We start from the raw sequence: 15863 nt of genomic DNA on the forward strand, positions 1-15863 counted from the left end.
ACTCACATTCATCCCTATGGACAATTTGGAGTGGCTAATTAACCTAGCATGTTTTTGGAATGTGGGAGGAAACCGGAGTACCCGGAGAAAACCCACGCATGCACGGGGAGAACATGCAAACTCCACACAGAGATGGCCGAGGGTGGAATTGAACGCGGGTTTCCTAGCTGCGAGGCCTGCATGTGAACCTCTCATGCACCGTGCAGCCCATATTTATTATATGTAATATTATTTAGATCCATCCATTTTTTATGCTGTTTATCCTCTCTAGGGTTGTGGTTACGCTGGAGCCTATCCCAGCTGTCTTTGGATGGTAGGCGGGGATACACCCAACCTCCAGCCAATCACAGGGCACATATAGACAAACAACCATTCACACTCACATTCATATCTATGGACAATTTGGAGTGGCTAATTAACCTAGCATGTTTTTGGAATGTGGGAGGAAACCGGAGTACCCGGAGAAAACCCACGCATGCACGGGGAGAACATGCAAACTCCACACAGAGATGATAATAATAAATATTTACACCTTTAATAGGAAATAGAAACATTTTAGAATCCAATGAAATGATATCTATAGATACAGGAGATGTAAATGTATTCTGTTACTGCGCCGGAGCTTGAATAGCCTCCAGCATAATCTGACCTCCATTCAGAGGATCGCTGTGGTTCTCCTGCTCAAACGTCTCCACCTGATGCAGCATAACTGGAAGCTTTGCGTCAACGTGAGTATTAGTAATGTCGCCGTTGTCACAGCAAGGCAAAGGTTTGCCGTCGGCCATTTTTTTGACCAAGTCCTCCAGTTTGGCTTGTCCGTTGATGAGCGATTTCAGCAGGATCTGCTTTTCCGCAAGGCGGAGCTGGATCGCCGTACGAGCGTGAGGCGTTAGACCAGTTTGCTGCAGCATGACCGCGTCCTCCTGAAAGAGACCATTTGTGAGGGATCAAAAATAATAACCTGACCATTTTTTTTTGCAAATATATAATTTTTTAGGAAAAACGGTTCACCTCGGCGGTAGTTTTATAACTCCTGAGCAGCAGCGTGACTCTGGCTTCCAGAAAAGTCCACAATTTGATTTCATTGTCCCAGCTAACTGGGTGTTCACTATTGCCCAGGTTCAAGACCTTATTGACGGACTCTCCAACGAGGTAGTCTTTTAGTTCCTCTGTGAGAAAACAAAACCATACAAATGACCAGCAATTGTTAGCCTCAATGTTTTGATGTTGGGATGGTTTGAGAAACAAAAATGAGGATCCAATTGGCTGTTCGTCACACGAGACACGGGACTGATCCGGGAATGATTACTGGTATCGAGTGCAGCTCCATAACCAATCAGATGGCATTTGTGGGAGAACAGTTTTCATCTCCTTCAATGCCACAACATACTAGGAGAGCAACAAACAAGGGACATTGAAAGGTGGAAGAAAGTTTTATTCTATGATGAGAAAAAAAATGTAAACTTGACTGTCCTGATAGCTTCCAACGTTATTAGCATGACAGGGAGATGTCTTACGGGGCGCTATCATGATCTCATTGTGCTTTTTCAGTCAATTGAACTTGTGCAGGGGTGTCAAAACAGCAGTTGTCAAACATTTGGGCATGGACGGCATGGGAATTTCACAAAAACGGACATCGCTTCCAGACAGCGTGAAACCATCCTCAACACGCGGAGCAACATTCCCAGTAGCCTCCTGGAAATGCTGGCATCAAGCGTCCCGAAACCAATTTCTGAGGTGATTAACAAGAATGACGCAACTGCCCATAACCAAATCCTTCGCTGAGCATTTGATTTTTTTAGTTTAGTTTTTTTTTCTGGAGCTGAAATTTCCAACTTCTTTAACCCCTTCTGTTCCGGATGCCGTCTGATCGGAATAACCACATTGAATGCACATTTTTTACACGGATGTCGTTTGTGTGTCGAACCTTACCCTCCGTCATGCAGAAGACTCTTAGAAAAGCTAGTAACTGGGGCGAAACGGGGAATTCTTTGGCGTGCAGAGCAAAGACGTGAGATCTATAACAAAGAGAAAAAGACAAAAGGAAAACACGGGTTTAATGCCACATATATAAATGCTCTTTTTTTTCCCCCAAGAGGATGAAGTATAAGCGTTAGCCAGTTAAATTTTCATACGGACAAACTGGCAACTGCTTTGTACATCCATTACATGATATGCAACAGTAGCCGGTGTTATTATGGTAATGGTAATGGTAATGGTTTAATTTCATTTGAACATGCATCAGATTACAATTGAATGCATCCCATAATCAGTTCACAGTTCCACATGTCCAAAAGGAGTAGGAAGAAGCAAAGCTTATTTTACAATCACTAACTGTTACATTTGTTCACTTCCTGCTTTCCATAATACAGTTTAAGGTTTTTTTTTTTATTTTTTTAAATAATGTACCTCGTACCGAAGTACTCTGTGATATGAGCATCCAATGCCATAATGGGTACCATAGTGCGTGTCAATATAGTGATATATATAGCACATCATGACTGGTTCAAGACTCTTCATCCTTGTATTTAGCAAACATCAACTGCTTGTATTGTTTCTTGAATTGGCTCATCGTTGTGCATTGTTTGAGGTCCTTACTCAATATTACTAATATGATGTGATCCTTTAAAACTACAAGGAATGTATTTTTGGGGGGGGACATCGTACGGGATTTAGTGCATTTAGTTTGCTCATTTAGCAATTTTTATGCTTAAAGATGCTTAATTTAGATGTTCGAAGCGCAATATAGCGAGGGATGACTGTATTTATTGCCGGCACATACTGTCGTAGCTGATAAACATGGTGTATGCTCACTTTTCCAGCAGAATTAATAATTAAATCACATGCTTATACAAAATCTCACCAAGACGTCAAAGCCAATTATTCATTCATTCATGTTTTGGGGCTGTTTTATGGAATCAGTGGCTGAAAATTAGAAATGTACTTGTATGTAGACAATTCCGATGCAGGTTCCCAATGGGAATGATCTATAAGATCTCTATAAGAGGTGAAAAGAAGTTCCACGTACACTGGTAGACCAGCACGGGCCAGCACCTCTGCCTTCATGGCGTAGAGTCTCTCGCTTTTACTGATGCCCAGCTTGATCTTCACCCGGTCGTGGACGTTGTCGTGGAAGAAGAAGCCATTATGGACCACAAATTCGGCATTGGATCTTGTGCCGTAAAAGATGTAAATCTACACAGACATAACACCGGCATCAGACTTGATCATCTGGATCCAAGTGAACAACTTTCATTTTGTCAGAAGGTGGATACTTTAGATGCTGTCCGATTCCATATCTGTCCAAATTTACTGGATCAAATATTGTGGGGGGGGGGGGGGGGGGGGGGGGGGACACGGCGGTCAAGTGGTTAGCGTGCAGACCTCACAGCTAGGAGACCAGGGTTCAATTCCACCCTCGACCATCTCTGTGTGGAGTTTGCATGTTCCCCCCGTCCGGCTACTCCGGTTTCCTCCCACATTCCAAAAACATGCTAGGTTAATTAGCCACAGGTATGAATGTGAGTGTGAATGGTTGTTTGTCTATATGTGCCCTGGGATTGGCTGGCCACCAGTCCAGGGTGTACCCCGCCTCTCGCCCCAAGACAGCTGGTGACGACCGTCATGAGGATAAGCGGTAGAAAATGAATGAACATTATTCCAACAGTAAAATATGGTGGTGGTAGTGTGATGGTCTGGGACTGTTTTGCTGCATCAGGGCCTGGAAGACTCATTCATTATTGTTAAACTGTTCACAAATATGGGCTGCACGGTGGATGAGTGTTCTCCCCGTGCATGCGTGGGTTTTCTCCGGGTACTCCGGTTTCCTCCCACATTCCAAAAACATGCTAGGTTAATTAGCCACTCCAAATTGTCCATAGGTATGAATGTGAGTGTGAATGGTTGTTTGTCTATATGTGCCCTGTGATTGGCTGGCCACCAGTCCAGGGTGTACCCCACCTCTTGCCCGAAGACAGCTGGTGACGACCGTTGTGAAGATAAGCGGTAGAAAATGAACATTATTCCAACAGTAAAATATGGTGGTGGTAGTGTGATGGTCTGATAAATGGAACCATGAATTATTGTTAAACTGTTCACAAATATGGGCTGCACGGTGGACGAGTGTTCTCCCTACGTGCATGCGTGGGTTTTCTCCGGGTACTCCGGTTTCCTCCCACATTCCAAAAACATGCTAGGTTAATTAGCCACTCCAAATTGTCCATAGGTATGAATGTGAGTGTGAATGGTTGTTTGTATATATGTGCCCTGTGATTGGCTGGCCACCAGTCCAGGGTGTACACCGCCTCTCGCCCGAGGACAGCTGGGATAGGCTCCAGCACCCCCGTGACCCTCGTGAGGAAAAGTGGTAGAAAATGAATGAATGAATGAATATGGGGGGGGGGGGTATATCCAATATCCAATCCGATCCATAAATGCTGGATTTAAAGTTGCATGACGCCATATTTAAAAAAACAAAAACAGAATGTGCAAAGTGTGTGAAGGGCGCAGCAGCATTGGACATTTCATCACCACGTGTTTTAAAAGCATGCGAGGCGACGTAGTAGTTTAACAGGCTTTGCTAGAGTTTGTGTGTCACGTTGAATGTCAACCCATGGAGGGAAAGGTGACTGAAAGGAGCCGTTTCTTTGCAGACTGGTCACGGACCAGTTACCTTACACCTTACTGTACTCCGGCTTATGAAAACCAGCAGTGAAAGCAAAGGGGTTGACTTCATACAATGTTGCGTGAATGTGTATTATTTCCATATGAAGCATGCGTTCGATGCCTGTACCTGTTCGTTCTCCTTGTAATCTCGCAGTGCCACACATTCACAGCGGTCATCCTCCAAGTTGTAACCTGTGGTGATCTGCAAATGATGACACACAAATACATTTACATTGGATCTGAAACTGAATCCATTTCTCCGATAAGAATTAATGGAGGTCAAATTAATCTATTCCAGGCACCCAAAAAGGTTAGTACACTTAACACTTTTTATACACAAATATACGTTTACATGCAGAAAACTATTTGAAGTGCATATTCAGTGAATGGAGGCTCCTTGCTGGAGCCTATCCCAGCTGTCTTCGGGCGAGACTGGTGGCCAGCCAATCACAGGGCACATATAGACAAACAACCATTCACACTCACATTCATACCTATGGACAATTTGGAGTGGCTAATTAACCTAGCATGTTTTTGGAATGTGGGAGGAAACCCACGCATGCATGGGGATAACATGCAAACTCCACACAGAGATGGCCGAGGGTGGAATTGAACTCTGGTCTCCTAGCTGTGAGGCCTGCGTGGTAACCACTCATCCAACGTGCAGCCTTAAATATTACTTCATTCATTCATTTTCTACCGCTTTTCCTCACAAGGGTCGCGGGGTTGCTGGAGCCCATCCCAGCAGTCTTCGGGCGACAGGCAGGGTACACCCTGGACTGGTGGCCAGCCAATCACAGGGCACATATAGACAAACAACCATTCACACTCACATTCATACCTATGGACAATTTGGAGTGGCTAATTAACCTAGCATGTTTTTGGAATGTGGGAGGAAACCGGAGTACCCGGAGAAAACCCACGCATGCACGGGGAGAACATGCAAACTGTCCTAGCTGTGAGGCCTGCACGCTAACCACTCGTCCGCCTCTCGATCGAAGACAGCTGGGATAGGCTCCTTTCTTCCCATCACATTCACAGGGTGGCTAACCGCTAACTATGAACTAAATCATTGCCATCCCATCACTCATAGCTGGACCAATGGACCTACCAGTCCATTGATGTGGTTGCACATGTCCCAAAGAGGAATGAGGGCCTGTGTGATTCGGCTGCCGTCCTCAGTCGGGATCTGGTTCTGACGGGTCATGACAGAAGACACCGCCCACCTGCAAATCAATCCCCGTTATTGTTCATATGCTGCATTCGGTGCTTATCACGTTTACCGTATTAAAACACCTTCTCATACCCGAATTGTAACTGGCTCACTGAGCAGAGCTCTCTGTGAGGTCAAGGGGTCGCCAACCTGTGGGACGCTGTTGTAAATTCCCTAATTATGCATTTGTATTTAGCAGAGGCACTGTCCAGGGTGGATGTCATGGTAATATTTCAGTATTTAACAAAGCAAAATTTGTTCTCAATCAGAAATCACTCCATACTCTTTATTGCTCTGTACTGCACAATTGTACTGCAAAAAAGGCCAGTAAGGATAATTCAAAATGCCGCCTACAGAGAACATACTAACTCCTTAGGTGCATTATTATTAAAAATTATTTTAAAAAAACCTTAAACTGTATTATGGAAAGCAGGAAGTGAACAAATGTAACAGTTAGTGATTGTAAAAGTACCAGATGGAGGGGTAGGATTTAATAAGCTTTGCTTCTTCCTACTCCTTTTGGACATGTGGAACTGGGAACTGATTATGGGATGCATTCAATTGTAATCTGATGCATGTTCAAATGAAATTAAACCATAAATTTTTTTTTTTTTTTTTTTTTTAATTTAAATTAATTTTTTTTATTAAATAAAAAAATATTTAAAATTAAATTAAATTAAAACTTAAAAAAACTTAAATTATATTAGAAAGGCAGGAAGTGAACAAATGATGCATGTTCAAATGAAATTAAACCATTACCGTGACCATGGGTTTTTTTTTTACGACGGACACCTTGAAGGTCAGTGAAGGGTCCTTCTTGCCTAGCTTTGTGGCCAAAACCAGGGAGGGGTGGTGACCAACGCTCTAGGAGGTCACCCAAAATCTGACATTGAACTACTCATCGTTATTATGTTCTTCTGCTCCAAATTCCCACTTGAAAACTCCTTTATGAACTCCTTATGTGCTTATGTGTCTCCCTTATTGCTCTATTTTGTCTTCCTGCAAGTCTTCCATCACTTTTGACGCCTCCTTCTGTGCTTTTTGTTTTGTTTTGTTTTGTTTTGTTTTTCTAGCCACGGAAGACATGGATTATCCTTACAATGCATTCTGTTGCATAACAATAGCTTTGAAGTTCACATGTCCAGCCAGGTTTTCTGACGATTTCTATTGTTTGTTGTTGTTTTGTCTGCTACTGTTGCTAAATCCAAACTGACCTGTAGTCATCGAACGTGAAGCTGTCTTTCAAGGGTAGAACACTGGCAGCAGGATGAGTCTGTGAATGATGGAGGGGGGGGGAAGGGATAGTTAGGCGCTTGTAACACGGATAACTTTGATGTCAAAGAAAGATCTACGGTCCAAAAAATCGGGTAGTGCAGATGGCGGGCGTGCGTGCGTACGAGCGTCGGTACTTCCTGCTGTACGTCACAGGGCTTCTCCACGAGGAGATGGTAGACTTGTGTCTAAGATAACAATCTCTTGAATCTAAGGAGGCTCCAAGCAACCACCAAATTACAAAAGGGAGCGAGTCCTCGAGCTTTCTCGGTACGCAGAGGACTGTGTTCTCGTAGCTCACAAGTTCTAACCCGTTCAAAGTGCTGCGGTGAGCGCATACAGCAGAACGGGCCTGTGTGTAAATACAGACGTGGCATGCCGGTGGAGGAATGACGTTACATTTTCCCTTACCTGTAAAAGTCTGTAGAAGTAGGCGTACTGGCGCGCCGTGTTTTTGAACTGACTGAGGACATCCTGAATGGCCTGCGTGCCCAGAAGCAGGTGCACCTCGTCCTGCTGGTAGTACAGCGGAGTACTGTAATCCTGAGGAAGACTGCGGATGTACGGCTGCCACGGCGATGCAGAATTGGCCCGCTCGCAAAGCAGGTGGAGCGCCAGGGAAACGTTTCCCATCGCTTTTAGGATCCGATCCTGGCGAAGCAGAGGTCCTGGGAGACAGAAGTTTCAGGATTCAAAATGATCTGCTGCTAGTGAGCATTAACAAACATTATGTTCATTTTTATATTTATAATAATATAATAATTCTATATTAATATATTATATATATTTAAATAATATAACTATTAATAATATATGTTATATATATAAATAATAGAATATATATATAGGGTCGCGGGGGTGCTGGAGCCTATCCCACCTGTCTTTGGGCGAGAGGCGGGACAAACAACCATTCACACTCACAATATATTAACATATTTGTATTTATATTTTTTTAATATTATACAATATCATTCATTCATTCATTTTCTACTGCTTTTCCACACGAGGGTCGCGGGGGGTGCTGGAGCCTATCCCAGCTGTCTTCGGGCGAGAGGCGGGGTACACCCTGGACTGGTGGCCAGCCAATCACAGGGCACATATAGACAAACAACCATTCACACTCACAATATATTAGAATATTTATATTTTTATTTTTTTATATTATACAATATATTAACAAATATTCGTCTTTTATTCTCATTTGGTTGGAACATGATGGCGGCAGCCAGTTGATATTTTACTTGCAAAATGCAACCATTTAGTCGCAGGAGGGAGGCGAGCCAGCATAGCGTACGTCTGCGTCTTCCATGCAGCAGCATAAGCTAGTTTTTATTAGCATCAAAAATAGGTATTTTATGAGCGTTATTCGCTATTCCCTGGTGATCTCGGAACATGACCACCATGAACAGCAGGGATGTACTGTAATTTATAACGACTGATTGAGTCATGGCCTGCACGGTGGTCGAGTGGTTTGCACACACGCCTCACGGCTAGGAAACCCGAGTTCGATCCCAACCTCGGGTATCTCTGTGTGGAGTTTGCATGTTCTCCCCGTGCATGCGTGGGTTTTCTCCGGGTACTCCGGTTTCCTCCCACATTCCAAAAACATGCTAGGTTAATTAGCCACTCCAAATTGTCCATAGGTATGAATGTGAGTGTGAATGGTTGTTTGTCTATATGTGCCCTGTGATTGGCTGGCCACCGGTCCAGGGTGTACAAGACAGCTGGGATAGGCTCCAGCACCCCCACGAGGATAAGCGGTAGAAAATGAATGAATGATTAACAGAAAACTGTTTCAAGTATTAAATCCCTAACAAATATTTTATACACAAATGACTTACCGAGAATAGAATTCTGTGCCGATTCCACCGTCATCAGCATCTTCCGAGGAATACACAGGAACAGTTCTTCTGCCTAAATACACAAAGCACATATAGAGATTACAGGTAAAACCAAACCCTTGACTTAAGTGATCCCAGTCACAACCATCAAAACTGTGTGAAGAGCATGGTTCTCCTCACCTTAATGTCTCTTGTGGCTTGGAGGCCATATCCTTCTTCTCCAAAGTTGGCAATTCTAAAACCCTCACAAGATACCCCGTTCTCCTTTGCCCAGGACACCAGATCCTGGAAATGGTTGTTTCTGGAACACTCAAACACTACTGACATACCTAGAAAAAAAAAAGGAGTTGAAAATGACTTTATTCATCATCCTTTCACTAACAGTCTCTACTGTATGCTGTATGACGTGTGTGTGCACATTCTAACCTTTTTTCTTTTTTATGTACACGATAGTTCCGAGTACTGATTTACTGATAGCGTGCATGCTACAGAAGGAGTGATTAGGCAAGACCATCTCTCGCCATGGTGCGTAATGCACATAACACAGGTATTTTATTTAATTTTTTTAAATTTGGGCAAACATATGAAACATTACAGTGCATTTCTTACATTAATCAAAATATAACTTTCCATTATTTACATTTGTATTCAGCTATCTTATCACAAGCTCAAAAGGAGTAGGCAGAAGCAAAAGCTTGTAAATGCCTACCCCTTTTTGCAAGATATAATCATGTTCATGCCACTGTTTGTTTTCCCCTGTTATTATTATCATTGTAATATTATTATTATTATTATCATTATCAGTATTGTTATACTATTTTCCATTATTACCATTATTATTGTTATTATTATCACCATTATTATAATACCATTTTCATCATTATAGTTGAAACAATTTTTTGATTTTTTTAAAAATTATTTAATTTTACAGACGGGCGGCACGGAGGTCTAGTGGTTAGTGCACAGACCTCACAGCTAGGAGACTAGGGTTCAATTCCACCCTCGGCCATCTCTGTGTGGAGTTTGCATGTTCTCCCCGTGCATGCGTGGGTTTTCTCCGGGTACTCCGGTTTCCTCCCACATTCCAAAAACATGCTAGGTTAATTAGCCACTCCAAATTGTCCATAGGTATGAATGTGAGTGTGAATGGTTGTTTGTCTATATGTGCCCTGTGATTGGCTGGCCACCAGTCCAGAGTGTACCCCGCCGTTTGCGCCCGAAGACAGCTGGGATAGGTTCCAGCACCCCCTGCAAGCCTCGTGAGGATAAGCGGTAGACAATGAATGAATGAATAATAGATATCAAGGCTGCAAGGCGGTCTAGTGGTTAGCACGCAGGCCTCACAGCTAGAAGATGGTGGTGGTAGTGTGATGGTCTGGGACTGTTTTGGTGCATCAGGGCCTGGAAGACTCACTGTGATAAATGGAACCATGAATTATTGTTAAACTGTTCACAAATATGGGCTGCACGGTGGATGAGTGTTCTCCCCGTGCATGCGTGGGTTTTCTCCGGGTACTCCGGTTTCCTCCCACATTCCAAAAACATGCTAGGTTAATTAGCCACTCCAAATTGTCCATAGGTATGAATGTGAGTGTGAATGGTTGTTTGTCTATATGTGCCCTGATGTGATTGGCTGGCCACCAGTCCAGGGTGTACCCCGCCTCTCGCCCAAAGACAGCTGGGATAGGCTCCAGCAACCCCCGCAACCCTCGTGAGGAAAAGCGGTAGAAAATGAATGAATGAATGAACAATAAAAATGATCATTATTACCTCTATATTTATGTATGATTAGCCTAGGTACCTCTACCAATTTATTGAGTTGACTCTAAAATTACCCTTCTGTTTCTTGCGGATCTTCTCCACTAAGCTTCTGATTTGGACATATTCCTCCCATTCTTCACTGGCAGACGGAGCTTCACCGCTGCACTCTGAAATAAAAATAGAAACACCGTTAAAGCACGGACTCCACATTACCCATTATGCTCATTTCCCTTTGCATTGAGTTGTGGACACCTATAGAGCAGCTGCACACAATAACCAGCAAAGAAAACTTTATAGATGTTACAGAATCTGCACCTACTCCTGCTGTATTTCGTCTTCTGACAGAAGGTCAGAATAATTGAAAAAAGCATAATAGGTCCCATTTAAGACAAAAAAAATGGAACAAATACAAACTTGCTTATCAACGCCATTGGAGGTTCTTATGTTGTTGTTGTCAACCCCCATTTAAAATGATGGACCAGATATTGATGGGTTAAAACTCTCAATGTGGTCTACACGGCGGTCGAGTGGTTAGACCTCACAGCTAGGAGACCCGAGTTCAATCCCACCCTCGGCCGTCTCTGTGTGGAGTTTGCATGTTCTCCCCGTGCATGCGCGGGTTTTCTCCGGGTACTGCGGTTTCCTCCCACATTCCAAAAACATGCTAGGTTAATTAGCCACTCCAAATTGTCTATAGGTATGAATGTGAGTGTGAATGGTTGTTTGTCTATATGTGCCCTGTGATTGGCTGGCCACCAAGTCCAGGGTGTACCCCGCCTCTCGCCCCAAGACAGCTGGTGACGACCCTCGTGAGGATAAGCGGTAGAAAATAAATGAACATGATTCCAACAGTAAAATATGGTGGTGGTAGTGTGATGGTCTGGGACTGTTTTGCTGCATCAGGACCTGGAAGACTCACTGTGATAAATGGAAATATGAATTATTGTTAATATGCAAATATGGGCTGCACGGCGGTCGAGTGGTTAGGGCGCAGATCTCATAGCTAATTGTCCATAGGTATGAATGTGAGTGTGAATGGTTGTTTGTCTATATGTGCCCTGTGATTGGCTGGCCACCAAGTCCAGGGTGTACCCCGACTCTCGCCCGAAGAAGACAGCTGGGATAGGCTCCAGCACCCCAACCCCCCCCCCCCCCCCCCCCACGACCCTCGTGAGGATAAGCGGTAGAAAATGAATGAATGAACTCTCATTGTGTCGTCATAGCAACTGAAACGTACAAAGCCTTACTTTGCAGCAGTTCAGAAACTAAGTTCATCATCTCTTTGGGAGAAGCCAAAGCACTCGCTCCAGACCCGGACTTCTTCGACCGACTCTTCTTTCCCATGGTCTTGGCTGGACTACAGGCCTGAAGGGAAAAATGCAGTGTTTAGTGTATTTGTACTGTCATGAAATATGTTCGATTGCATACAAAGGTGAACGATGACGCTATGCTAGCTCCTTAGGGCAGATCTTCTGTTGTTTTCTGTTATCTATGTATCTTTTTAAAAATGTCGCAAAATGCTGAATTTGGTGACACCCCAATTTTTTTTTGTCTCTGTGTCAATTGCATCACAGGTAGAACTCCCTGGATGTCGTTGAAGAAACACTGAAGATGGAGTTTCCTGGTTGTTTTGCAGGTCTGTACATTCATGTGGAGGAACACTTCCAAACATTTCAATCGGGGGCCGTCAGGCTCATACATAATTGTTTCAAAAAGTAAAATTTTGGATAGAATTCTTCTCTACTCCTAAGTAAATCTTAGCGCTGTTTGTCCAAGTGACGTTCCAATGACTCCACCTGATTTCAGGTCAGTTACAGCTGATGTGGTTGGTTGGTTTGTTGTCTTAAAAACGCAGCAAAATCTCTATTTGTCCACAATCGGTAGCCATCTTGCCTCTGTGTTACTGCGGACATCCTACAGCAGGGGTGCTCATTAAGTCGATCGCGAGCTACCGGTCGATCGCGGAGGTGGTACCGGTTGATCGCGGCGTGACATTAAAAAAATATCATCCTAGCATCAATGCCGTCACTTGATTGATATACAGGGCAGCCATTCAGATGACAACTGAATGTTGCCCTTCGGGCGACCAATCAAATCAAACAACGTCTCTAAGTGCAGCAGAACTTACGATGTCAGCCTATCATCCATCCCCGTTACTTGATTGACATACAGGACAACCAGTCAGATGACAACTGAATTTTGACCTTTAGGTCACCGCTCATGCGTAAACAACGATGCAAAGTGCTAAGCTAGTCGGCGAATTGCGAGATTTTAAAGCCCTCGCTAAAGTTTATGGTCACTAAAATGAGTGAAGGAGCTGGACCAAGTAAAAAGGCAAAAACTGGACCAAGTAAAAAGGCAAAAAACATACAACTTCCATACGGATATGGAATATTATACGGATATTATGATACGGATATTATCCATGACTGATAAACATTTGGAAGTGTGCTTGAGGCTGGCTATCAGCAGCTACTGTCCGGACTATGCATCCCTGGCTGGTTCAATTCAGTGCAAGTCATCAAAGTAAACTCAGGTAATTACAAAAAATGTTAATAGTTAATTATGTGTGTTTTGCAATATTGGCTCATTTGGTTATGTAAGGTACATCAACATACATTGTACGTACAAATAATCCTCAATACATTTGAAAATAAATAGATGTTTTGCATTTTTGTAGTGGGTAGATCATTTTGACTCGGTCATTTTAAAAGTAGCTCGCATGCTGAAAAAGTGTGAGCACCCCTGTCCTACAGGATCCAACTACTTCTTATTTAGTACTGAAACAAGTTTATTCCCTGAAGCGTGTAGTCACAGCACAACATGGTAAAGTGTAGCTAGAGGCGTACAGTTCTCCATGTGTTAGCTAATTTTAGAACGTTACACCATGGATTTACTATTCAAAATGTCAAAGTTCAGACCCATGAATACTGCACGGTAGTACAATTACCATGCACGACTTAATAGAGGCAAGAAGGAAACCATTATGAGTATGAGAGTAAAGGCTTAATTAATGCTAGCATTAATGCTATACAGTCATCCCTTAAATTTAGAGTTTCCGGTAAATTTAAGTATATGTATAAGGCATCATAGTACCTTAGTCATTTATTTTAAACCTTGAAGTATATAATGAGATAGCGGAATGATTTACAATATAGCCTAATATATCTGAAGTATCAAAAGTATTTATAATTTTATTTGAGAATCAAAATATCAAAAGTATCAATTGATTCGCACGTCACCGAAATACACAGGTTGGCCGCACCGACGACGCAAAACGTTATACGAAGTGTGCAAGTGTGTCTTTCAACCTGAAAAAAACAAACGCATCCGTAGAGTATCATGACATGACAAAGTACCGCGGTTTCTTGTGCCCGTACGACCCGATATGACCTCGGCTAAGATAGTTAGATAATACGAGCATCAAGGTGACTATAGGGGTGTTATTTCAAGTCCAGAGGGCTCTAATACTGTTAAACATTGTTCAAGAACGTATAAACAGACTTTCAGCTATGAAAATATTCCATTTAACTTGCCCCGGGCCATCGGTACATCGTTTTTGTCGAGCCCTGGGAAATTGAAGATGAAGAAGTCATCTACCTAACAAACATACATACGAATGATAATACTACGCGCTAACGATGGATCTGCACGATGGATCGATAGCGCTGCGCCCGGGATGGATCCATCGTTAGCGCAGAAATTGATCGATTTGTGCGCTAACGATGGATATAACTGCCTTGCGCTGGAGACCGATGCTTTGACACTGCGCTGACGATATAATGACAATCGTTGATCTGCTAATTGCATACAATGACAGGGTTAGGGTTCACACTCCCCCCGCCGAGAACGGTAACAAATTTGCCCGCATCGACTTCTTGTCGATTCTTCTAAGTAACAACGCTCAGCGCTGCCATCTGTTGGCATCTAAACAAACTACACACATCCATCCCGGGCGCAGTAATATAACATCGATCGTGAGCGCAGAAATCGATCGATTTGTGCGCTAACGACGGATCCATCTCAGCGCTATGGATCGATCGCACAGATCCATCGTTAGCATGTAACAATAATACTCCCGATATGGTATTAAAAAAAATGCATTTTTTAAAGGACTCTCCTCCAGAGTTCACAAGCTCACTGTCACATTTTTTTTCCCATCGAGTTTTTCAACATTACTACAGACAGGCTCTGACAAGCACAAAGATACCGTTAGAGACAGAAGTAAGAAGCAAAAAGGTACAAAAATTGACCAAATAGTCATTATTGTACACTTCCGGTTCATGCGTTATATTTTTAAATCAACTCACTAAAGAACTAAACAAGAGGTATACTGTAGTGTCAGGCCGAGTATCCTCGTTTCGGGAAATAAAAATGTATTAATAAGGGATTTTACCACCAGCATACGAGTCGCAAGAGTAACATAGCAGACGGTTTAATTACGGTAATAACGGTACATGAACGGTGCATTACTGTGGAGTATTAATGTCTGTCAAGTGAGCCGCTATTCGTCCAGACATGCTATGTATGGAAGCAGGTTCTAGCTAGCGCTTCCTAGCTGCCGCCGAGTCTTATATAAAGCTTTTTAGTTTCTTAGGAGGGCAAAAACAACAACCAGATATTCAACACCGATGACATTTAACTCCATTTGGGGACGATTAGCTTCATTTGTGGAACAAGCCTTACCTTTTTTTTAAGTGACTGCAACTCCAATGTAGTTTGTCGTTCTGACGGCGTTCCGTCGATACTCGATCCGTACCGGATCTGCGCCTACGGACGTCACTTCCTACGCTGGACATATTTTTGTATCACGTGCTGTGATATTTATTTATTTATTTATTTTTTAATTAATGAACATAGATGATGGCTATACATGCTTAATATTCATATAGCAAATAAGGAAAAATAAATGATATTTGATATTTGAGTGTAAACAAAGGTAAGCCAAGTGAGCCAAAGGTGGATTTGTCTAACTTCCAGCTGTAGAGTTTTATTTATAGACATTTAAACATCATTTGCAAGTAAATATTTTTTAATATATTTAGAACTTCTCTATTTGCACCATTGATATTTATATTTTTTAAACATCATATATCCATCCAGGGGCGTCG

At 42.8% G+C, this 15863-nt stretch overlaps 2 protein-coding genes across 4 annotated transcripts in view; one reads left to right on the plus strand and one right to left on the minus strand.

Annotated features, from left to right (window-relative positions):
• Positions 1 to 15863, plus strand: part of LOC131140635 (G2/M phase-specific E3 ubiquitin-protein ligase-like) — a 28480-nt gene that overhangs the window by 1229 nt on the left and 11388 nt on the right. The window contains exon 2 of the mRNA XM_058091241.1: positions 12327 to 12388. The gene's annotated coding sequence lies outside the window, so the exon portion shown is untranslated. The remainder of the gene's footprint in view (positions 1 to 12326; positions 12389 to 15863) is intronic.
• On the minus strand, positions 520 to 15515 carry LOC131140636 (actin-histidine N-methyltransferase-like). 3 transcript variants are annotated; one of them, XM_058091243.1, is made up of 13 exons: positions 15439 to 15515; positions 12000 to 12117; positions 10827 to 10919; positions 9172 to 9320; positions 8992 to 9064; positions 7562 to 7818; positions 7093 to 7151; positions 5777 to 5891; positions 4793 to 4867; positions 3029 to 3195; positions 1933 to 2018; positions 1012 to 1169; positions 520 to 923 (listed from the first exon to the last, which is right to left on the minus strand). In XM_058091243.1, exons 2-13 carry the CDS (start codon positions 12094 to 12096, stop codon positions 609 to 611), a joined length of 1644 nt encoding a protein of 547 aa, XP_057947226.1. In that variant the 5' UTR covers positions 12097 to 12117; positions 15439 to 15515; the 3' UTR covers positions 520 to 608. The 3 variants fall into 3 exon arrangements, 2 of the variants coding, with proteins under 2 accessions (XP_057947226.1, XP_057947228.1); XM_058091245.1 differs by lacking the exon at positions 15439 to 15515 and adding an exon at positions 15063 to 15169; XR_009132438.1 differs by lacking the exon at positions 3029 to 3195 and having other exon boundaries at positions 775 to 923.

Source organism: Doryrhamphus excisus, chromosome 13 (assembly GCF_030265055.1).
Source record: "Doryrhamphus excisus isolate RoL2022-K1 chromosome 13, RoL_Dexc_1.0, whole genome shotgun sequence".
NCBI classification, from domain to species: domain Eukaryota; kingdom Metazoa; phylum Chordata; class Actinopteri; order Syngnathiformes; family Syngnathidae; genus Doryrhamphus; species Doryrhamphus excisus.

Bases quoted from the DNA above. Each gene is read 5' to 3' on its own strand.
- LOC131140636 (XM_058091243.1), bottom strand. From the start codon at position 12,096: ATGGGAAAGAAGAGTCGGTCGAAGAAGTCCGGGTCTGGAGCGAGTGCT. The intron at 4,868-5,776 runs GTAGGTCCATTG...CATCATTTGCAG, and splicing joins GCAACCACATCAATGGACTG to ATCACCACAGGTTACAACTT. The intron at 924-1,011 runs GTGAACCGTTTT...GGTCTCTTTCAG, and splicing joins GTTATAAAACTACCGCCGAG to GAGGACGCGGTCATGCTGCA.